The sequence below is a fragment of the Pan paniscus genome, chromosome 1, assembly GCF_029289425.2.
Source record: "Pan paniscus chromosome 1, NHGRI_mPanPan1-v2.0_pri, whole genome shotgun sequence".
Classification (NCBI taxonomy): domain Eukaryota; kingdom Metazoa; phylum Chordata; class Mammalia; order Primates; family Hominidae; genus Pan; species Pan paniscus.
In genome coordinates this window covers 200,966,851-200,991,379 of record NC_073249.2, presented here as the reverse complement: position 1 = coordinate 200,991,379, position 24,529 = coordinate 200,966,851, and the positions used below count along the sequence as shown (strand labels likewise).

Here is a 24,529-nt window from a genome sequence, read left to right as displayed (position 1 = left end):
CAACATGGAGAAACCTCGTCTCTACTAAAAATACAAAATTAGCCAGGCATGGTGGCACATGCCTGTAATCCCAGCTACTCAGGAGACTGAGGCAGGAGAATCACTTGAACCCAGGAGACGGAGGTTGCCGTGAGCCGAGATCACGCCATTGCACTCCAGCCTGGGCAACAAGAGCGAAACTGTCTACATAAATAAATAAATAAATAAATAAATAAATAAATAAATAAAAATTAAGAACTTCAAGATAGGTGTCAGGCCCTGTGCCTGGCTCAGGTCACACAACAAACAGCGGCAGGGCTGATCTCCTCACTTCCCTCAGGTCTATTTAATGTCACCTTAATTAGCTGGGCGTGGTAGTGCATGCCTGAGGTGGAGGACTTGAGGCGGGAGGATTGCTTAAGCCAGGAGTTCAAGGCTGCAGTGAGCTATGATTGCACCACTGTGCTCCAGCCTGGGTGACAAAGCCACACTCTGTCTCTAAGAAAAAAATAATAATAATAGGGCCGGGCGCAGTGGCTCACGCCTGTAATTCCAGCACTTTGGGAGGCTGAGGCGAGTGGATCAACTGAGGTCAAGAGTTCGAGACCAGCCTGGCCAACATGGCAAAACCCCATCTCTACTGAAAATACAAAAAAAAAAAGTAGCTGGGCATGGTGGCAGGCGCCTGTAATCCCTGCTACTCAGGAGGCTGAAGCAGGAGAATCGCTTGAACCCAGGAGGCAGAGGTTGCAGGGAGCCGAGATCGCGCCATTGCACTCCAGCCTGGACAACAAGAGTGAAACTCCATCTCAATAAATAAATAAATAAATAAATAAATAAATAAATAAATAAAATTAGATCGAGGTAATGGTTGCAAAACCCTGTACATTTACTAAAAGTCATTGCAATGTACACTTTTTTTCTGAGACGGAGTCTCACTCTGTCACCCGGGCTGGAGTGCAGTGGTGCCATCTCGGCTCACTGCAAGCTCTGCCTCCCAGGTTCACGCCATTCTCCGGCCTCAGCCTCCCAAGTAGCTGGGACTACAGATGCGTGCCACCACGCCTGGCTAATTTTTCATATTTTTAGTAGAGACGGGGTTTCACCCTGTTAGCCAAGACGGCAAGATGGTCTCGATCTCCTGACCTCGTGATCCACCCTCCTCGGCCTCCCAAAGTGCTGGGATTACAGGCGTGAGCCACCACGCCCGGCGCAATGTACACTTTTAAAAGAGGTGAACTTTATGGTATGTAAGTTGTGCTCTAAAGAAGCTGTTTAAAAAAGAACATGGGAGGCTGAGGCCAGAGGATTGCTTAACCCGGGAGTTGGAGAATAGCCTGGGCAACATGGTGAGACACAGTCTCTACAAAACATTTAAATATTAGCTGGGTGTGGTATTATGTGCCTCTAGTCCCAGCTGCTGAGGCTGAGGTGGGAGGTTCACTTGAACCCAGGAATTCCAGACAGCGGTGAGCTTATAGTTGCGCCAGTACCCTGCAGCCTGGGCGACGAAGCGAGACCCCGTCTCTAACAAATAAATAAATAAATAAAGATAACACAGCATCTCATTACCAGGAAATGGAAAAAATAATAATATAAAAATTGACATGGCAACTGACATCTTCAAACTACAAATTTTTAAGCTTTTATTTTCTCCCTATACAGAAGAGATCATTTTTTGGACTTCACTGCCTGACTTCCTGAGGCTGCTCAGAGTTTGTTGCAGGCTCTGGGCTCAGGGTACGTTCAATTTTCCTGCTTGGAACTGAGAGAAGAACTCAGGTCTTCTTACAGACTGCCAAAGTCCGGCAGGGCTCTTTTAGAACAGTCATTTCACAGCTAGAGAAACGGAGACCCAGGCCAGGCACAGTGGCTCATGCCTGTAATCCCAGCACTTTGGGAGGCCGAGGTGGGTGGATCACTTGAGGTCCAGAGTTCCAGACCAGCCTAGCCAACATGGTGAAACTCCATCTCTACTAAAAATACAAAAAATAAGCCAGGTGTGGTGGTGGGCACCTGTAGTCCCAGCTACTCGGGAGGCTGAGGCAGTAGAATGGCGTGAACTCAGAAGGTGGGGCTTGCAGTGAGCCGAGATCACGCCACTGCCCTCCAGCCTGGGCGACAGAGTGAGACTCTGCCTCAAAAAAAAAAAAAAAAGAGAGAGAGAAACGGAGACCCAGAGAAATAAAGGGCCTTGCCAAGGCTACACAGGCATTTGGCAGCAATTTCATCAGCGTCCAGCACACATGGGCTTTGTAATATAATCGCCAAGGGAGCCAGTTCTTGAACACAGCCCCTTGATTTTTCTTGTCAGAGCCCCTTGAACTCCTCTGGAGACTCCTGCCCTCTGCTTGAGATGCTCCTGTAGCTTTTCTTGCTCAGGTGAGAAATAAAATGTAATCCTAAAATCCCTTTGGTATCTACAGGAGGAGGTTGTGAAGTCTGTAAGTGGTTGTATTCCAGCTTCATTATTTCCCCACCATGCTGGTTCCCCAGGGCTGGTGCCGTGAAGGAGGAAGAGATCAGAGAATCTATGCGGAGAAGGTCTTCTTCTTCCAGTGTGGTTGTAGTTGGCATTGCTGCCTCTGGGTACTGAAGGTACCCAAATGTTGATTCTGTCTTCGTTGGGTGCTTCTTTGGCTTCCCAGGAAAACTCCCACCAGGGACCTTGCCCTGCATTCCCCAGGAAGGGTGGTGGCACTCTCTAGCTGATCCCTGTGACCCCTTCCCGTAGGCTTCTGCCACCCTCTCCATTCACCTGCCCTGGGAGGAAACTCCCTTGTGTAGGGTCCTTCTCAGAAGCCTCACAGTTGCCTTCCTTCCTAAGGTCCCACTTGCCACACACAAAAATAGTTCCCTACCATCAGGGCAAGAGTGGTCTGCTCTCAGAGCAACTGGTCTGTGAGCTTCTGGGCCCTCTACGTTGGCAGTGTCTGTCCTTACAACAAACCACAAGGCAGGCATTTTCATTCTTGCTACCTCCTCTTCACAGATGAGTAAACTGAGGCTCAGACACAGCAAGCGGAACTGGCTGGTATTAGAATCCAAGTCTGCCTGACCCCAAAGGCTTTTTCTATCTTCCACATCAAGGATCCTCTTGGCCAGACTGTTCATCAGTCTCAAGGTCATTGCTATCATCAACAGCAAATATTTATTAAGTACCTAGGGATGGTGAGAGAGGTCAGACCAGGTAATCAATGCAGATTGGAGGCCCAGGGCTGGGCAAAGGGCAGGAACAGAGTGGAGACAAGATTGCTCAGCAGAGATCTGTGCTGGGTGGGGCCCAGGCCCGTGAGTCCAGAAGTACATCTGGAAGAAAAAGAAAAATCACCAGGTCATCTGCAACCCAGAGGCCAAGGGACAGGAGGTGGAGGGGCCCTTCATCAGGGCTAAAACAGTGGTTCTCAAACTTCGCTACAAATGGAATCATCCAGGGATCTTTAAAAAATACTGACACCTGGCCCCCGCCCCCAGACATTCTGATCTTGTTGGTATGGGAAGCAACCTAGGCATCTGGATTTTTAATGAGTAGGAAAGGTCAGGCAGGAACGGGGTGTGGGGAGGAGGTTTGATAGGAAGAGGTGGTGATGACCTAGGCTCTGGAAGCCTAAGGTTCTAGGGCAAGGAGGTCAGGGTACTGGGCTGGTGCAAAGTAGGCACGTGAGAAATATGAATTGGAGGACAGTGGGAGGGAAGGGCAGAGGGAAGGAATGGAAGGAAAAAAAGAAAATCCAAAACTCAGGCAGTGCAGTGAGTTTGAGTCTATTCTCCATCATTAGCTTTCTATGTGACCCTGGAAAAATGGCTTCCCCTCTCTGGGCTTCATTTGGAAAAGGAGGAGGTTGGATTTGTTGATGATTAAGATCCTTCTGGCCCCGGATTTCTAGGATGCTTAGGTGGGACTCCTTAGTGGGAGACGAGTGCACCTGCATCCACAGTCCAGCCACGCTCACATGCTGCCATCTCGCCTCTCTCCACCCTCCATGTGCTGCTCCCTTTGTCTGGAACACCCCCACCACTTTTTTTTTTTTTTTTTTTTTGTGGTGGGGGATGGAGTCTCACTCTGTTGCCCAGGCTGGAATGCAGTGGTGCGATCTCAGCTCACTGCAACCTCCGCCTCCCAGGTTCAAGAGATTCTCCTGCCTCAGCCTCCTGAGTAGCTGGGACTACAGATGCCCGCCACCACGCCCAGCTAATATTTTTGTATTTTGAGGAGAGACGGGGTTTCACCATGGCCAGGATCGTTTCGATCTCTTGAACTTGTGATCTGCCTGCCTCGGTCTCCCAAAGTGCTGGGATTACAGGCATGAGCCACCGTGCCTGGCCCCACTGCTTTTATTTATCTGTTCAACTCCTGCTTCTCATCTGGGACTCAGCTCAGGTGTCAACTCCTCCAGGCAGCCCTCGTTGACCGGTCCCCACCACCCTGTTCTGACTTGGATGCCCTTTCCTGTACCAAGGAAAGGTTGGTCCCTCTGATTATCCTACCAGACCCATTACACTGTGACACCTGTTAATTACCTGTTTCCCTCCTGGGTTGTGCGTCTTGTTCTGTGACTTGTCTATATTCCCAGCACTCAGCATAGAGAAAGCTTCTTAAAAAGTGGGATGGAGGAATGAAGGTTGCCAGGCCTTCATTCAGGTGCCTGGACCACAGGAATGAACAAGAGACATTGTCCCTTTCCAAAACAAGGAGAAAGGGGAAATCAGGAAGTGGTTTGTTAAACAATGACAAAAAGGGGTACAGGAAAAGGGGCCAAGAGGTTGTCCAGGAGCCTGCAGCATTTGCCCATAGTTACGGTAAGTCTACCCCTCAATCCCGAAGCTTTCCTCAGTGGGTTAACAGGAAAGCCAGTGATGCTGAAACAAAGTGGGGAATGGAGTACAAGGGCTATCTGGCATCTTAGATGGCTACATGAACATGCAGCTTGCAAATAAGAGAAATACATAGGTGGGGAGCTATCTGGACATCTGGGTGAAGTTTTAATACGGTATAAAAATGTCCTTTATAGTAGAGGTATGGAAGAAAAGGAAGAAAATGGGGGAAGTGAGAGAACAGCATCTTTTCTGGGGGATTTTGAAAATATAGATTTCTAGACAATAAAGATGTGTTTTTTGTGGTTTTTTTGTTTTATTTTGTTTTTTTGAGATGGAGTCTCGCTCTGTCGCCAGGCTGGAGTGCAATGGCGCAATCTTGGCTCACTGCAACCTCCGCCTCCCAAGTTCAAGTGGTTCTCCTGCGTCAGCCTCCGGAGTAACTGAGACTACAGGCGCGTGCCACCATGCCTGGCTAATTTTTGTATTTTTAGTAGAGACAGGGTTTCGCCATTTTGGCCAGGATGGTCTCGATCTCTTGACTTCGTGATCCACCCACCTCAGCCTCCCAAAGTGCTGGGATTACAGGCGTAAGCCACCGTGCCCGGCCCTTGTTTTTTTTTTTTTTTTTTTTTTAAAGAGGTTGCCCAGGGGTGGGAGGGGGTCAGTGAATTTCTGGAGTCAGAAAGCCCTGGGTTTAAATCTAGCACAACCGCTGGTTAGCTGTATGACTAGAGCTGCTTTCTTAACCTTCCTATAACATGGGGATAATCAGAACACCTCCCTCAGAGGTAGAACACAGCACAGTGCTTGGCTCCTAGAAAACACTGGAGAAACATGTTGACTATTTTGATTTGCTAACATCACGAGTGGGTGAGGAGGGCTGTGGGAATAGACATGCCATGCCCGACCACCATCACCTGTTCACACCTCATACCCCACCACCCTTGGGATTAAATGAAATGCAATTGCCCATAAGTCAGGCTGGCTTCTTGATTACAGCAGAATGCAAACTCCTCAAGGGTGAGGATCCTTGTTTTATTTGCTGGTAAATTCTTGGCACCTGGGATAGTGCTGGTGCATAGTAGGTCCTCAATAAATATTTCTTGAATGAATAAACGACTGAACTCTGGGTTGACTAGCTCAGTATATAGGGGTAACCTCATCCTCCTTCCCTAGACCCACGTCCCTCCTCCAAAAATCTTGAACTCAACATGACTCCATCAGCTATGACTTCATTCAGCAGCAAGCAATGAAAAGCCACAATGGGCCAGGTGTGATGGCTCAAAAACAGTGGCTTAAACAAGTAAAATGATCAACTTGCCTAGACTGGTATGTCAGCTCAATGATATTATCAAGGACCCACGATCTATCCATCTCCCTGTCCCAGCCATCATGTGACTTTTACCCTGATGATCACAAGAGGGCTGCTGTACTTCTAGGTATCACGTCTCTGTTCCAGGAAAAAGGAGGATGGGAAAAGGGCAAAAGGTACAAGGAGCCAGACAGGTGACTACTTAACAACAACAAAAACAATGGCCCCTCTCTCCCTTTCTCTGCCATCGTGGTGTGTGCTTGACTCCACTTCTTGCCATGTCTTCTCACAAGACTTCCTGGTCAAGAAACAAAAGCAAAATCGTTCCATTCTCCAGGGGATTAGGATGAAAACTGGCAATAAAATCAGGTACAACTCCAAAAGGAGACATCGGAGGAAAACCAAGCTGGGTCTATAAGGAATTGCACATGAGATGGCACACACATTTATGCTGTCTGAAGGTCACAATCACATTACCATATCAAGCTGAAAATGTCACCGTTACCTGCAGTTAGACATGTTTTATTGGGAATACATTTTTCCTCTCTGAATCTGTTATGAATGCGTTAGTTGGCTGGGTTCAGTAATAAATATGTGAGACCTTTCATTTCAAACAACAACAAAAACAACAAAATAAAACACTTTTCAGGTTTCTGTTATAAGGGAGGAGAGACTCAGTCCTGGGAGAGCAGCCAGCAAGGTCTGCCACGATGGCCAAATGAAACCATTGTTCCCCTCCATCCATCCCCCCACACCTACTCCTTCTCCAGGCTTGTTTGAGTAGATGGCACCCCTCTTCACTCAGCTCCCCAAGGGAAAAGCCCAAGAGTCAGCCCTCACTGCATGCCCACATCCAGTCCAACAGCTCCTGTTAGCTTCACCATGACCTAGATCCTGAATCTGACCATGACCCTCCACCTCACTGTCCAAGCCACTCTCATCTCTCTCCCTTGTGCACTCCGGCTCTCCTTACCGTCCATTCTCCTCCTGGTGGCTGAAGAATTCTTTACACACGTAATCTGATCACATCACTCCCCCCTTAAAGCCCTTCAAAACTGCATCATGCAGACTATAACCAAACCCTCGCCCTGGCCCCAGGCTACACAGCTGGACCCTGAGCACCTCCTTGTATGGGGTCCCCCTTGACCACCTCATCCAGCCAAGAGGGCCTCACTTAGGCTCCTTCCTCACACCTGCTAGTTCCTGCCATCAGGCCTTGGCACTAGCAGTTCCCTTTGCCAGGAACACACTGCACCTGCCCACAGTCATTGTCTGTTATATCACCCTTTTCATCCTCACAGCATTCATCCTAATCTCTTTTATAGTCTGTCTTCTCCCCCAGGATGTAAACAAGGGCAGAGACCTTGTCTGCCTTGTCCATCGCTGTATCCTCAGGACCTAACACTGCCTGGTAAGTAGGAGGACTGGAGGTGTATTCATTCAATGAATAAGTGGATGGAGAGGCTTGTTTCGGGTGGTCTCTTAGGGAACCTTCTAGCTCTTGAAGATCTAAAGAGAAAGCAGAAGAAGGAGCTTGGGGAAGGGGATGCAACACATGAGGTATGTCCGAAACTGGACCAACATCCCAGCCCTCTTCCCTGATTGCCCAGTGTAGGAGATCAGTCAGAGTGGTGGGAGAAACTATAGGGAAAAGGAGCAGGCCTTCTGAAAGGTCAGAGGGCTCTGCAAAGCTCCAGGAGAGAACAGCTGAAGGCAGCTGTTCCATAACCCTGAGGCAGAGGGCAAGGAGTAGGTACAAGGGAGTGTGGGGGAATTTATCTTAAACAGGCTTATTTACTTATGTTGACCAGAAACTGACCTTTGATTATCTGCACATGAAGTTCCCTGAAAGGGGAAGAATAAATGTTAATTACCCGAGAAGCTGGGGCTGCTCTCTGGCCACTAGAGCCAGGCAGTCATCTAGCTGCTGTTACAGTGCATACCTGTCTGACTACTCATTTCATCCGTAGGTCAGCCAGGGTCTACGGGACAGACCCAGCAGCCCAGGAGATCCTGCTAGGCGAGCGTATCCGGGGACTGAGTCAAGAGACCATTTGGAAAAAACTGGAAAGAAGAGGTGAGCACAGGCACTGCCATATTGAGCCCCATGAATTCAGGCCAGAATGGGACCCCCACCATCTGGAAAATGGCATTGAGAGAGCAAGCAGCCTGCTGGCTCTGCCTCTAATTAGCAGTGGATGAGTGACCTAACCCTCTCTGAACCTCAGTTTCATCTATAAAATGGGATAAAAAAGAATAGTATTTACTTCACAAGGTTGTTTTAAGGATTCAATCAGGGCCGGGCACAGCAGCTCATGTCTGTAATCCCAGCACTTTGGGAGGCCAAGGTGGCTGGATCACCTGAGGTCAGGAGTTCAAGACCAGCCCGACCAACATGGTGAAACCCCATCTCTACTAAAAATACAAAAATTAGCCGGGCATGGTGGCAGGCACCTGTAATCCCAGCTGCTTGGGAGGCTAAGGCAGGATAATTGCTTGAACCCAGGAGGCAGAGGTTGCAGTGAGCCGAGATCATGCCATTGCACTCCAGCTTGGGCAACAAGAGCAAAACTCCATCTTAAAAAAAAAAAAAAAAATTCAGATGGATTATGTAAAATGCCTATACAATGCACGGCAAATTGTTTAAGAGCTCAAACAACTTCAGACATGTAAGAGAAAGAAAAGAGAGGAGGGAGAAATGATGGAGCCAGGTGACACAAAAGTAGATGTCCCAGTCCCCTGGGGGCAGCCCAGTCAGATATGCTGGGAGTTTGGACCTCCTAGAAAAGACACAGAACTTTAAGGCATCTGAACTTTAGCTTCCCCTTCTCAAAATGGACTTTTGAGTTCTTCTGGTCCAACCCCTTCATTTTACAAACGTTCTGCATCTTGGAAAGAAAGGCCAAAGGCCAAAGACCCAGAGAGTTGGCAGAGGCAAGTACAGAGAGGCGGCCAGTGGGGACAGGGCTGTGGAGGTGGGCCAGTGCAGCAGGCTGTGAGCCCCCTGCTCTCCTCATTCTGGGGAAGAGGATCTGCCTTCATCTGCACCCCCCACCCCCCACCACCAACACACACAATGAGGGGGAAATGGCAGGCTGGGGAGACCCATGAAGCTGGCAGGAGGAACACTGGGCAGGGAGGGGCCAGCCCTGTGCTGGGCATTTCAGCACTGGGCTCAATACTCATGCAGTCTGCGAGGGGGTCTCTGCAGTTTACAGATGAGGGTATGGGTGCCCAAGCCCCCTGAAAAGCTCTTAGAGCCAGAACCGGAATACTATTCTGTGTGACTTTAAAAATCTCTGCCCATTCTTATGCTCACTAAAGTCTGAGAAAAATTTAAAAATTAAAATTAAAAATAAATTAGGCCAGGCGCTGTGGCTCACGCCTGTAATCCCAGCACTTTGGGAGGCCGAGGTGGGCGAATCACCTGAGGTCAAGTTCGAGACTAGCCTGGCCAACGTGGCAAAACCTCGTCTCTACTAAAAATACAAAAATTAGCTGGGCATGGTGGTGGGGTGCCTGCAATCCCAGCTACTCGGGAGGCTGAGGCAGAAGAATTGCTTAAACCCAGGAGGTGGAGGTTGCAGTGAGCCGAGATTGCGCCACTGCATTCCAGCCTGGGAGACAGAGCAAGACTGTCTTTATTAAAAAAAAAAAAAAAATCTCTGCCCTGCCTCTGCCTAGGAATTAAAAGGCCTGTATTTGAGACCATCACTACTACATCACTAACTGGTTGCAAGCTCGAACCAGTTCTTTCTCTCTTACCTCAGATTCCTTCTTTAAACAGGGAGGGTAGATGCCACCACGGCTGAGCCACTGAGCCGCTGAGGGTCCTCCCAGCTGGAGCTGAGATTCTTGAGATTCTAAACAACCGCCTCCCTACACTGAGTCAGAAGGAAAGCCTGCTGGGCCTCTAAACCAAACGCCCCCAGGCCTCTCATCTAGCCTTCCTGGCCCAGGCACATGGGACAGCACTACCCCAGGCTTTGCAGTGCCTGGCTGGCCTCCCTTCAAGGGTGGTGCCCGTCTGCCCAGTTTTCTAGCCCGGGTGGGAGCCTGGGCCTCAGCCAACACCATTCTCTGGGACCTAATTCCACTCCGTGATTTGGGGAAAAAAGCCAAGCAATGGACTCAATTAGGAACCTCCAAACCATCAAGGCTTCCCCACAGGTTACCATTTAGGCCAGCGCTTCTCAAGCTCAATTTAAGAAAAAAATGTTTAATCTGCTGCTAACTTAATACTTCTGTAAAATTTTAAAAATATATACTATATAATACTAGTGGTTACACAATATTGTGAAAGCACTTACTGCCACTAAATTGTACGCTCAAAAATGGCTAAAATGGTACATTTATATTATCTATATTTTACTACAATTTGTTTAAATTGAAAAAAACGAAATGAAAAAGGTGAAATTCTAGCCTCAGCTTCATTTTAATAACATTTGACAAGACCTTGTAAAATTGTTATAAAAGTTTCTAAATGCTTACTTTCAATTTCTGTACTTATCTCGCTGCAGACCAGTAAAAGTTTGTATGCTGGCAGCAATCCCCGAGCTATACTTTGATAGCGCTGATCCGAGCTGCTAAGAGGGATTCTGGCTTTGCAGGGCCTCTCAGGAGACCTTCTAAGAGCACAAGGTTCCTGTACCATGACTCCCTCCAGCAGGCATTTCTGGACACCAGGCTGGTCAACCCCAAGCAGCTCAGGGCAGGCACACTGCTCTGATGTATGGCTGACACCTACTTATGCCCCAGCTGTCCCCAAGGGCCTTGTTGATGTACAGTGGTTTTTATTTATTTTTTTGAGACACAGTCTTGTTCTTGTTGACCAGGCTGGACTGCGATGGTGTGAACTCGGCTCACTGCAACCTCCGCCTCCTAGGTTTAAGCCATTCTCTTGCCTCAGCCTCCCAAGCAGCTGGGATTACAGGCACCCGCCATCACGCCTGGCTAATTTTTGTATTTTTAGCAGAGACGGGGTTTCACCATGTTGGCCAAGCTGGTCTCAAACTCCTGACCTCAGGTGATCTGCCCACCTTGGCCTCCCAAAGTGCTGGGATGACAGGTGTGAGCCACTGCGCCCGGCCAATGTGTACTGTTATTAAAGTGTCCCTGTCAGTGGCCAGGAGAATGGTGATGTCCCTGATAACCACAGGGAGTCATGGGGTGGGGTAGCCTGGATTGGGGAGGTAAAAAGTAGAGAGGTGACTTCTTTGCTTCTACTCCCTAAACCAAACTTGACCCAAGCATTATCTCCTACAGGAAGTCATCCTGGGCCTGCATCCTGAGGAGCCCCTATCTGTGTCCCACAGCAGAGCAGAGCACAGGTCTCCCTGTATTTGTATTGAATGGGTAACATGGTAAATTAGGAAGTGGTGCCTGTTCCTGGGAAGATGAGGGAATGTAATGTGTGCCTTGGTTGTAGGGTATGACTGGATTTCAGGCCCCACATCTCCTCAGTGGGATCTCCTGTGCAGGGTACAGTCTGCATACTGTGAGCAGGGGTTGTGATGGGTGCAGCTGCAGGCCCATCTCCACCAGGCTGTTGGGGACTGGAGAGATGGCAATGGTGTTTAGATGTTGCATCCTGAGGGGTCTCTGCCTAGGTAAGCAACAGAAACGCTGGCTTAAAAAAAAAAATCTAGGCCAGACACGATGGCTCGTGCCTGTAATCGCAGCACTCTGGGAAGTTGAGGCTGGTGGATTGCTTGAGCTCAGGAGTTCGAGACCGGCCTGGGCAACATGGTGAAATCTCGTCTCTACAAAAAATATGAAAATTAGCCGGCCATTGTGGCATGCACCTATAGTCCAAGCTACTGTGGAAATTGAGGTTGGAGGATTGCTTGAGCCAAGGATGTTGAGGCTGCAGTGAGCTGTGTTTGCACCACTGCACTCCGGCCTGGGTGACAGAGAGAGACCCTGTCTGAAAAAAATTCTAGACACTGGGGCTCCAATTTTATTTTTTTATTTACTTTCATTTTTTAATTATTTAGAGACAGAATCTTGCTATGTCTCTAAATAAATAAGGCTGGTCTCTAACTCCTGGCCTCAAGTGATCCTCCCTCCTCGGCCTCCCAAAGTGCTGGGATTACAGGTGTGTACCACCACACCCAGCAACAGGCTGGCTCCAATTCTAGAAATTCTACTTCCAAAGGTCTGAGGGTCCTGAGTCTCATATTTTGAAAAGGTACCATGTGATCCTGATACCCAGCTGGTGTCTGGCCCATAGAGGTGCCAGCAAGTGTTTGGTGACTGGGCTTAGAGGTAGAGCACATCTCTGGAAGGAGACACGAGAGACAGCTAGGTGACCTGGGAGGCAGGGAGATTCACTTTTATTATACGTCTTTTTTTTTTTTGAGACACAGTATCGCTCTGTTGCCCAGACTGGAGTGCGGTGGCGTGATCTATGCTCACTGCAACCTCCACCTCCCGGGTTCATGCCATTCTCCTGCCTCAGCCTCCCGAGTAGCTGGGACTACAGGCACCCGCCACCACGCCCGGCTAATCTTGTTTTTGTATTTTTAGTAGAGACGGGGTTTCACCGTGTTAGCCAGGATGGTCTCAATTTCCTGACCTCGTGATCTGCCCGCCTCGGTCTCCCAAAGTGCTGGGATTACAGGCTATTACACGTCCTTTTATACTGATTGGACTTTTGATCTAAAAAACAGTTTGGCTGACTTGGAGTGATGGAGTTACTAGTCTCTGTGTCAGGGACTGCAAATGCTGGGCCTCCAGCAGGGGCAGGGCGGATCCAGCGAAAGACAGAAGTGGGTGGGCCCAAGGGGATGGAGAGCTGCAGAACCCAAGTCCCGCCTCGAGGGGGCAGCAACTGCCCAGAGTCCGCTGACGGCCACTGGGTGGGACTGTAAGCCCAGGGTTGCCAGATCTGTCAGCTTTTTTCAAGATAAGCTTGAAATCAGATTTTCACATGGAATTGTCAGCTAATTCAACAATTTAAAACACAGCATGGGCTGAATGCAACATGCCTATGGTTCAACATTGGCTGCAGGCCACCAGTTTGTGCGTTCGGATCCAGGAGGATTCCATTAAGGATTGTGCACCTCAGAGCCATCTGCAAAGCTGGTGCAGACCCTTCATTTGTTTCTAGAAAATCGGGTTTACTCCACATGGGGTCCGCAAAGGATGAGGACAAAGCCAGTGCCCTGAGGTAGACCGTGGGAGTCACCCACCCACTCATCATCATTTAATCCAGCATATTAACCTCCCACCACGAGCCAGGAGATCCAGTGGTGAATGTGACAGGAGGAGTCCCTGTTTTCAGGGACCCTATGTTCTAGCTGGGGAGACACTTGAATTAATGAGTAACACTTGTGATACATGAGGAGCTGCAGTACAGCATGGGGGTTAAAAGTCTGGGTTTGAGTCCTGACTCTACTGCTTGCTAGTTGTCATTTTAGGTCAATCCCCTAATCTAGGTCCAGTTGCCTTACTTCTCGCCTATGGAATGGCCATGATAACCTCATAGGGTTGTTCTGGGGATTCACTGAGACAATGCCAATAATTATTAGTTGCTGCTATTAAATAGAGAGCTGTGAGAGCAGGGAAGAGGGGAGGCTAGGCTTAGCATGGGGACTTCCCCATCCCAGTGAATACTGGGGCTTTTTGCCAGTGAGGGGAGCAGGAGGCCACAGGGATTGGAAGCTCCAGGCCCAGGAGAGGCTCAGTCCTCTTCTGCTGAGATGGCTGCTATGAGGTAGCTGGCTCATTTCCTGCCTGTTTTTTCTTCCTATGGATCCAATTTCAGCAGCCTACTTGTCTCAGTAGGATATGGTGCCCAAGGACTGGGCAGGTACTGCTCTGCTCTTGGCCACGATGGAAGCAGGCCAGGCCTTTCTAACTATGAACCAGAGCCCTTCCATGAAGCTGCTGCATTTTGGAGCTCATCAAACCCTACAACTAGGTTTTAAAAATCTAAGTGCATGTACGAAACAAGTCAGAAACCCTTTCCTACGCCCTTGAGTACGGAATACCAGCTTCTGCTGGCAGAGGCCTCAGCCACAGGGACATTTTGGACCTTTGTTTCACCTGGGCAAAAAGGGAGGAGGCAAGTGTCAAGAGACTTGGCTCACCAGCAATGTGTCTGGGTCCTTGGAGTTCAGCTCTGTGTCTATGACATGGTCTCTGATCTCAGGTGGTCTGTGCAGTCCAACCCTGTAGAGAATCAGTCTTGGATTTGGAAGGGAACTTCTAGGGCATCTAAGTCCAACCTCCATCCAAAGGGGGAAGCTTTTCTATAAGAAACTTGGCCTTGCCGGGCGCGGTGGCTCATGCCTGTAATCCCAGCACTTTGGGAGGCCGAGGCAGGCAGATCATGAGGTCAAGAGTTCAAGACCAGCCTGGCCAACATGGTGAAACCCTGTCTCTACTAAGAATACAAAAATTAGCCAGGCACGGTGGTGCATGCCTGTAATCCCAGCTACTTGGGAGGCTGAGGCAGGAGAATCGCTTAAACTGGGGAGGCGGAGGTTGCAGTGAGCCAAGATCGTGCCACTGCACTCCAGCCTGGGCAACAGAGCAAGACTGTCTCGAAAAAAAAAAAAAAAAGAAAAAACTTGGCCTTTATCTTCTGTATTCCTAAATGAACCACATTTAACAGTGATTCAAACAAATGAATTCGCAGTAAGGTAGCCAAACTGTCATCTGGGTGCACAGGTTTACCGGGACAGCTAAAACATCACTGAAAATCAGAATTCTCCACTGGGAGAATGATAGAGTAGACAGGAGCACCTTTATAAAGGTGCTGGGGGTGGGGGATGAGACCTCACTCCAAGGCATGCAAGGATAAGAGGCCCTGCCTTTTTAAGGAGGTGGGAACGGCTGAATAGTAGGGCTTTCATTTGCTCACTGAGACTTGTGAGCAGGTCTGAGGCAGAGGGGAATTGTTCCGGGCAACGAGGGGATGCTGAGCTGTCAGAGCAGCCCCCCTCCCTGTGCAGGGCTTAGAGCAGGTCTGCCTGGGTAAGCTTCTCCTACTAGGTTAGGACCTTGGGTACGTTACTTTGCCTGTTCACTTCTCTATGGTGGAGAAAATGAACACGATGCCTGGACGTTAAGTGCTCAGTAAATAGTAGCACTGCCATTTTCCCAAGTGGAGTGATTTCTTTCTCCTCCAGCTTCCCAAGTTTAGAGCACATGTCCCAGTTCCTCAGTGCAGTGTCAGTCACATGGATTGCTCCAGAGCCCAGCAGGCCCTCCCACCTCATCCCTGTGCTGCCCCAACAGCCACCATGGCCACCGTAGCCTGAACAGCAGCCACTCTCCAGTCAACTCACCCTGCCTCCACTTTCTCTTCCTTAAAATGGTTTTGTTACTGACCACTGCAGCCCCCCACATTCAAAAGCCTTCAAAGAGCCTCTGCTGCTTAGAATAAAAAAATGGGGAGGGGGCCTGCCTGGAGGGCCTGCCAAAGGCCATTAACTATGGCAGGTTCTCTGTGCACGTGGCAATCACAGGCTTACTAAGTGTTTAACAATTAAGTGCTTTATTGGGGTTTGGCTTGGAAGGTTCATCTGACTTCCAAAAGGACAAGCTCATGTCCTTTCTCCTCTCAAAGCTTCCCAGACCACAAAGCCCTTTGTGGTCACTCCTTTCACCAAAGCACTAAAGCACCCTGGTGAGTACAAGTATGTGGTCGAGAGCCTCACCCTCAGGTAAGTAAGCATTCTACAGCTCTCCTTCCCCTCACATGGGCACGTGATATGCTGGTCCCACCCCATCTTTTCTCCATCCCTAGCACAAAGGCCAGTGTGGAGCACAATCTAGGTGCTTGTCAAATGTTAATTTAAGGGACTCCTTCACGTCCTTCAAACCTCTCTCCACTGAGCCCAGTCAACCATAAGGCCCAAGTACAAAATCCTCAGGAAGGGACAAGCCTCATTTTCCATTCAAGACAAAAGGAATGGAGTCTGCTCCTTGGTGACAGCCCCAACTGCTTGTCAAACCACTCTGGCCTTATTAGGCCAACCTATTGGAAGTACTGCTGGGAGAGGCTGGCCCCAGTGGGACAGACGCAGACTCCCGTGATGGCAGAGAATGCCGGGCCCGGGAATGCATACCCAGAGACACTTCCCCAGAAGCTCGTAGGTGCCACCGCTCCTCCTCTTCACTCCAAGCCAGATGCAAAGAATGGGGGAGTGAAAGTTACTTAACTGATCTCCCCCAACCATCTCATTTTATCCAGGAGAAAATGGGGGCCCAGGACTAAGTGCTTCTCCAAAGGTCAAGGTGAAATAGAAAAGCCAGAGCTTCTATTTCTGTGGTAAGATGCATCCCCTTCAGTTTCCTGTGACTTAAGCCTGTCACAAGGCAGGGGCTCAGGATCGTCCTCTGATAGGAAGTCAGGGCCACCATGGGATGGGTGGTAACTGACGAGGCATCTTTTCAGGCCTATGTTGATCCTTCCCTTGCTTTCTCCTGAGGCCAGTTTCCCTCCCTAAATGTCTTAGATGAACAAAAGCTCACTGCCACCTGTAGGACACCTCGTATCATTATGCCAAGTTTCTACCCTCAGGCCCTCTTTATATTCCCATCTACTCAGAACTGGTATTTTAAAGATCCCAGAGCACCTGCTATGTGCCAGAGACAGGAGCCAAGATGAACTGTGCTGCACCACTGCACACAAGCCTCATCCTGTCCTCTTGGTTTAGATATTGCTCAGAACCTATTGTATTCAACTATACTTGCACTTGCTCCTATTTGCCCTACATGGGCGTAACTCCTTAAACCAAGCTTTGTTCACAATTCCTCTGATTGATAATTTAAGTAAATTTAAAAGTCAATTTAAGGAATATAAAAACTGCATAATTTCCAACTCAAGAGTATAAACTTAGATCACTCATTAACCTCTGGTTGAAAACAGTAATCGTGATTTATATGGAATGCTAAATATCTATGTTCTAAGTGTGCTCTCTTGCCACAAACCCATTTAATCCTAACAATCTTAGGAGGTAAGTTGAGGTAGGCTGTTATTGTTCTCATGAATAAGTTTGGTAAAACCCCAATCTCAAGATACAGGCCAAGCAGCAGAGGCACATGCGTTAGCAACACATGGACCCCACCGCAGTATTAGCAATCATCTTTTGCTATAAGTGCTTGGCTTCCAAGAGCTTTTATACAGATGTCTGAGAGGCACAAAATATATATAATTAGGCTATTTCCCAAATAGCACAGGAAAGCTGCCAAAGGCGTTCCCTGAATTGAGAGGCAAAGCACTGACAATGGGGACTATTACAGCCTCTGGATACAAGATGACGTATCTGCCAACCTTAACCACCCGAGTCAAATGCTACTTTAGAAATAATTAAGGTTCCCTTTAGTCATTTCACAGGAGTTGCTACAGCAGCACATAAAGTTTTATTAATATTCTGATTCTCGCGTCATAGCTTTTATGGCAGGAAAGGATGAGGACATGCCCCACCTGTAACGTAGAGCAAGCAAACCACCAAGTAGAATCTTGAGATTCTCTCTCAACTGTTCTCTAGAAACACGCTTGTGCTTTTAATCTGCCTTTTAAAAGGGACACAGAACAAAAAATGCTTGTTTGCAAATAAACATCTGAAAGAAAGTAACAGCTGACCTGGGCTGAGGCATCCAAACAAAGCAGTCATTGTGGAAGGAGACAATGCAAACCACACTGGGGCAAGAAACTGAGGGCAGAGAACGTGCGGTCATTTGTGCGTTGGGTATTTCTACCAGCCCCAAAGGCCCCATCTGGAACAAGTATCAACCAGGAGGGTCTCTATGGCTTGATTTATTAACCTAACTCAAAAGAAGTCACTGCCACCAACAGCACTGTGCAGTTTTATTAACCATTCAAGTCCAGTAGCATCTGGTAAGATTGGGACAGAATTGGGATTGAAAAGTGAACAGATATTCAGCATCTAACAGTTCAAAAGAAGCCACTACATACTCTTTTCACAAATATGTTTTCACAGAGCCAATACAGTACTAGCCATTAACCCAGTACACCAAGTGTACTGAAGTAGAAAAGATGCAACAAGAAAAATAGCTACATTAGAAAGACCAACACTTTAGAAAAAGAGTAAAACACTTTCAGTTTCTCCCCTTTAGCCCCTAAAACAACATCTTACAGTCTGGATCTGGATCTACCTATACAGTCCTACATTAGCTTCTAAAATATTTGTCAGGAGGGAAAAAATAAAATGACACTGGCCAGTACAGTCTTTGGATATTTAGGAAGGGGATGGGGAGAAAGTCAGTTCTCAGAACAAATTAGTCAGCTTCAGTCTCGTCAGCAGGGTCTTTGGATTCTTTGTTCTTCCGCACTTCTTCAATGTGCTTATCCTGTAAAGGAAGGGTAAGGTGTTATCAGTCAAAAAAAAAAAAAAAAATCCTGTCAAGTCACGACCCCCAGCCCCCACCTCAAAGAGGCCCAACACAACCTCAGTGCATATATTACAGCCTGTGGGAACCACACAATTTAAGTTGAGACACCATCATCGAATCTCCTGGGTCCCTTGTAGAACCTAACAAGTTGCCTACTGGACTTCCAAGGACTGTGCAATTATGCTGGGAATTACTGAATATTCCATCTTAAAATATACCTTTCATTTAACATGTTAAGCCCCAAAATGGAAGACAAAAAGACACCAAACACCTTTTATCAAAGCACTTAGTTCAAGCCAACTCATTGGTGCATCAAACTCCAAGCTCAACCCTTTTACAAGGTAAGAAACCAACCTTCTCTCGCAAACGCTCCAGTTTGGCAGCCATTTGTGCCTCTCGGTTCTCTTTATTGGCTTCCATTTTGTGGGTCAGTTTCTCTTCTGCCATTTTACTGAAGTTGTTGTTCTCTTCTATTGCCTTCTGAAGCACTTCTTTCTCATGCTCTCGTTTCTCAGCCAGCTGCTTCAAGACCTCAGCTTCATGGGACTGGAAAAAAAAGTTTAATAGGCTAGGCACTCTAAAATGTATTCAGGCTGGGTGTGGTGGCTCACGCCTGTAATCCCAGCACTTTGGGAGGCCAAGGTGGGTGGATCATTTGAGGTCAGGAGTTCAAGACCAGCCTGGCCAACATGGTGAAATCCTACCTATACTAAAAATACAAAAATTAGCCGGGCGTGGTGGTGGGTGCCTGTAGTCTAAGCTACTTGGGAGGCTGAGGCAGGAGAATTGAATTGCTTGAACCCAGGAGGTGGAGGTTGCAGTGAGCTGAGATCGTGCCACTGCACTCCACCCTGGGTGACAGAGACTCTGCCTCAAAAAATAAAATGTATTCAGCATAAGTTAAAATTACAATAAAAATAATTTACTAAGGGGACTGGAAAGGGGCAGAAAATAAGGTCCCTTTAAATAACACCGAAATTAGGACCTGAATTATCCCTATCATAAAATACTGTGAAAATGATATTCTTTTTCTAGTATTTGTATTTAATTTTGGAAAAGTGCTTATCTGTTTAGAAATCTCTTACCCAATTAGTCCTTAAGGAAATCCTTGTAAGATTTACTGCTTAATGGTATCTGGATGACTTGAGGAATATGTACTCGGGAGTGGCACTTTTATTATAAAGAATTTCACTATTTAACTTCAAAAGCTACCCAAAGAAAACTAGCTCATTGTAAAAATTTTAACCATAACTGATAAAACAATGATAGGAAATTCAAGACTAAGCCTGTAGATTACTATTTAAGACAGAAAAATTTGTTTCAAGGAAAAGGCTTACTAGCTTTTGTCTCAGGAAACTGCATTAATTACCAGACCATACCTTGGTATGACCCCTTCAACAGAACAGCTTGTTCTCAAAACGCATTGGAACCACTGACTTGCAGGATAACCACAGAGCATCTGACACTGGTTCTATTGATTCTCTTCTGCCAAATCCTAGTCATGATGGGAGTTTCACTATATTTAGCCAGTTACTATGTAAAGCACAGGCTAACGACTACAGGGCCAGGGTTGATGTATAAAAAGCTTTCCACTGTCCAACCTTTGGTTGTATTGCTTCCTCCTACTCCACGAACTCACACTATTGCATAGAAGACGACTCCTTAGTGTAAGCACTGAGGCTCTTCGGGCGGGTGTGTGTGTGTATACTACAAATCACTATGCTGGTCTGGGGAAGGTTATTACCTTACCTTTTGTGCCTCACTTGCCCCAGCTTTAAAATCAATCCTATCAGGGTTGTTGAGAAAGGGAGTTAAATGAAAAGTTATGTACAGTTGTTAATGAGTAACACTGAATGGAAAGAAACACACCAAAATGTTAACGTTAACACTGGCTGCTTCTGGGAAGCGGGATAATGAATACTTTTAATTTCCATTTATAAATTTCTGTATTTCCCAAATTTTCTACAACTAGCATATTAATACTTATTGATTCTTCTGATCAGCTTTTAAAGATAGTTACTTTATAATAGAATTGTTTAGATAAGAGAAAAGCTACCATGATACCAGCTGAGCAACACAATCACACTAGCAATTTAAAATGTTATTGTACAGCTCTCAAAAAACAAAACCGAAGTGCCAAAGAATCATCTGGCAACAAATCTTTTTCAAAGAGGAAGCATGAGAGAAGCATGAGCCTTGGTTTAAGATAGACCAGGGCTTGAATTCTGACCCCAACACTTACTAGTTGTATGACTGCAGAAAAACGACTTAACATTCCTGAAACTGTTTCTAATTTCCATTATTTGAGGCAACACCATGTATTAAAGGAGAAAAATATAAATAAAGGAGCGGGCATGTAACAGGAGTGGTATTTCCTTCCAGTCACTGGCATATGTAATAATCACAGTGTAGCTACAATTCTGTTTTCTTCCTGTTATAGAAATAAAATTGATATGCCCATTACATAAATTAATATCCTGCTTTCTATGAATTGCTTCGTTTACCTTGCGTCTTTCTTCTGCAGCTTCTAATTTCTTCTGAATTTCCTCCAGGGAAAGATCCTTCTTCTTTGGAGGGGAAAGGGGGAATTCTGGAACAGATTCTTTTGACCGAGGGCTGAGAATCAGCTCAAAAGCCTGGCCTGAAGCACGCTTCTCCAGTTCTTTCACCTGGATATCTAGAATTGATTATATTTATAATTCAGAAAACCAGGATTCTCCTGTTCTAATAAACTGTACTATAATTTTCTAAAACCCAAATCAATTTAATGTATTAAACTAGGGCTGATGAGGAAAGTTGTGTTTTTTTCCCCTTTTTATTCCTATCAGCCTACTGACACTAGGGGAAGATGTATTTGCAGGCAAGATATTATCTAAATACCATTTCCCAAGGCCAGGTACCATGGCTCATGCCTATAATCCCAGCACTTTGGGAGGCCAACATGGGAAGATCCCTTGAGCCCTGAAGTTTGAGACCAGCCTGGGCAACAAAGGGAAAGCCCATCTCTACAAAAAAAATTTTTTTTAATTAGGTGGGTGTGGTGGCCCATGTCGATAGTCCCAGATGCTATGGAGGCTGAGGTGGGAGAATCGCTTGAGCCCACTTGAGCTCCAGAACTCAAGGCTGCAATGAGCTATAATTAAGCCACTGCACTCCAGCCTGGGCAACAAGGTGAGACCCTGTCTCAAAAAAAATAAAAACCATCTCCCAGAAAAACAAAGCTCAACATTTTTGGATTAATAAATACTGTTTTGAGACATCAGTATCTGACAATCGCTTTCATAAACAAAAGACTTGTGCAAACTCCACAATTTTGCTTCAGACTAAGCCAAACTGTCCAATAAACAATTACGAGCTCTCGGCACATTCAAGTGATAATCATTTTTAAATTCTTCCCCTATTCATAAAATAGGTTTTGGTAAGACCAAAACATAAGTGCCAAATCAAAGGCGAAGACCTGAGCCATCTCAGTCTAAAATCATAAGCCCATTACAATTTCAGATTTTCCAAATAGACTACCTACCAGAAGAAGCCATGGTGAATAGAAGACAAGCGACAGGCAGTGTATTCTGCACAATCAACTGGGATAAGGAAAGTCCTGAAAATGATTTTCAAAAACATGCAATCACTTTCTTTGCCTTTCTATATGTCATCGACCCAAAAAAATCTCACATCTACATACATCGTCAGAAAAATACGTGGAATAAAGACGTCTAAATTAACCACGAAAAAAATTATCAAAATCTACTAAATGAACATTGGGAAATATGACCTGAATATGATATTGGTTGCAGAAAATCAAGTTAACTGAGCTTTCTCGGTCATAAAACTCTTGGATTTTTAAAATCAGACAAAGTCACAAGGCTGAAGGATTTTTCCCCCATAAACTCTTTAACATTTCACCGAAACTGTAAGAAGATACTACAGATTCAACTCAACAGTGCCCCCGGAGCCATCTTAATACTGCCTACAACTCATTGTGCAAATGAAATACCCACCCCTGCTTTGTCTGTGTCTGACGTGGTGGATAAGAAAACGCCCAAGCTAATAGTAACCAATAATGTTGAACTCCTATTGTCCCTCAGGTTTAAGCTTCCTTGCCCAACAGCAAGCAAAATGTTTATGAACCTCTAGATTTTGACTTTTATTTGCTGCCGTTATGTCATGAAAAATGCTGTATCTCTTGTTGATCTTTTTAACATTATGACTTTTGTAGACGCCAGCTAGTACCAAAAACGTAGGATGACAGGTTCCCAAAAGCTAGGAATTAAAATCAGAGGCAGCGACAAGATTTAAGAAAAGCAGAGAATTAGAGGCAGCACCGGACCCAGGATGGGCGTGGCCCTGGTCCAGGCGAGGAAAAGAGGACCAGTCGCCCCCGGCCAATCAGAGCACGCCCTGCGCTCCGGCCCCTGGCCCCGCCCCCTTCCTCCCCGCGCCTTTTCGAATCTCCCCGAACTCAACACCCCGGAGCCCGCGCGCGTGGGAAGGGGAGGGGTGGGCGGGGCTAACGGTCCAATCCGGGTAACTCCGCCCCTGCCTGACTCCCCCTGCGCGGACGCCCCCCCAACTCCCGCCAAAAACACCTCCAGGCCGCCGCCACCACCCCCGTCACAGTTCAGCGGGTGGGGCAGGCCCCGGGAACAGGTCCCCGGGTGGCCCCGCGGTGAGCTCGCCACCGCCTCCCGCCGTCCCCATGACCAACCTGCCGCCACCCAAGCTGTCCGCGCGTCCGGCCGCGAAGACAGAAGAACCCTCGTGGGGCCCGGGAGCGCCGCCCCTCAATCACCAGCTGCGGTCGCCAGGGGACGGTCGCAGGGAGGGTCGCGGCCCTGGCTGCCCGCAGTTTGGTCCTAAAGCCGCTGGTCCCTGGGGCACCGCCTCGTCCCTTCAGACAATGGGGACCCCGGCGGGGCCCGCAGGGAAGGGAGGGAGGGAGGTAAACGAGGGCCCACGCCCCCTATTGTCTCCTCGACGGCACCCCGGAGCGGACGCCCGGTGATCGCCCAGCCCCCTGCCCACGAACAGCCGCGCCCCCAGAGAGCGGGGACAAAGGCGAGGCTCCGCCCGAGCCACACACAAAGCGGAGCGACCCCCGCCCACCAACCCCTCCGAGGCCCGCAGCCCCGCCCGCCGCCCTGCAGCAGGGGGTCGCTGCCACGGCCCAGCCCCTCCCGCCGACCGCGTCCCTCTTGCTGGCCTCAGCCAGCCGCCGCCGCCTCCGAGCCCCGCACCCACCTGCTCAGTCCGAGCCGCCTGACCACACTCTGAGCACCAACAGACCCGGGCGCGCACAAAAGCGCCAAACAGCGGCACGTGACCTCCCCGCGGGGCTCCGCATTGGCCGAGAGCGGCGGCACGTGCCGCCCCGCCCCCCACAACCCGCGTGGAGCCCCGCCCCCCGGGACCCCGAAGCACCTCGGGAAGTGTAGTCCTGGCCCGGAGGGCAGGAGGACAATGCGGGGGGTTGCAGGGCGCCTGGGGAGCATCCCCAGGTGTGGGCCTGGGACTAGGGGGGTGGTCTCGCCGTGGAAGAGGGCGTGGCAGTGGACCCCGGACTAGGTCCGAACCAGCTCCCCATTCTCGAGAACAAGGGCAGGGCGGAGCAGGCGGAGGGCGGGGGGGGTCCTTCCCTACCTTTCCAAACCTTGGCCGCCTGGACTCCACCTTGTAGAGCCACGTGCCCGCCTCGCCCCAAGGGCAGCACTCGGACAGAGCAGTGCCCCTTCTAGTGCCCCACCCACACGGGTGCCTAAGACGCCCGAGCCCCTGTGACAGCACAATGCCACTCCACGCCCCTGCAGAGCCCCCTGCCCCCGGCGCCCTACACCGACACCGGCGTGTCACCCATATTGTGACATCATCGTAATTTCTAATCCACTCAGCCCACAGGTCGCGGGCGTGGCCCTTCCCTCACTGTGTGCGTTCTTGCCAGCATCCTCAGGTTCCCGAGCCGGTGACCAGAGACCTGTGCGGGAAAGCGTGGGGCTCTGGAATTTGATCGCCTTTGATCTAACAAAGCCACTCAGCTTAAATGCAGACTCCATCTGT

At 48.3% G+C, this 24,529-nt stretch overlaps 1 protein-coding gene and 2 pseudogenes across 3 annotated transcripts; 1 reads left to right on the top strand and 2 right to left on the bottom strand.

Moving 5' to 3' along the window:
* Positions 1-1,608: 1,608 nt before the first annotated feature.
* On the bottom strand, positions 1,609-2,733 carry LOC117974288 (uncharacterized; annotated as a pseudogene).
* A 1,967-nt stretch (positions 2,734-4,700) lies between these two features.
* On the top strand, positions 4,701-5,061 carry LOC129394753 (small nuclear ribonucleoprotein F-like; annotated as a pseudogene).
* A 12,855-nt stretch (positions 5,062-17,916) lies between these two features.
* Positions 17,917-24,203, bottom strand: STMN1 (stathmin 1). Of its 3 annotated transcripts, none has more exons than XM_034958733.2 (5): positions 24,116-24,203; positions 22,002-22,076; positions 20,983-21,155; positions 18,833-19,024; positions 17,917-18,436 (listed from the first exon to the last, which is right to left on the bottom strand). In XM_034958733.2, exons 2-5 carry the CDS (start codon positions 22,012-22,014, stop codon positions 18,365-18,367), a joined length of 450 nt encoding a protein of 149 aa, XP_034814624.1. In that variant the 5' UTR covers positions 22,015-22,076; positions 24,116-24,203; the 3' UTR covers positions 17,917-18,364. The 3 variants fall into 3 exon arrangements, with proteins under 3 accessions (XP_034814624.1, XP_063449991.1, XP_003809520.1); XM_063593921.1 differs by lacking the exon at positions 24,116-24,203 and adding an exon at positions 23,717-23,777; XM_003809472.4 differs by lacking the exon at positions 24,116-24,203 and adding an exon at positions 23,184-23,328.
* Between the last annotated feature and the right edge of the window lie 326 nt (positions 24,204-24,529).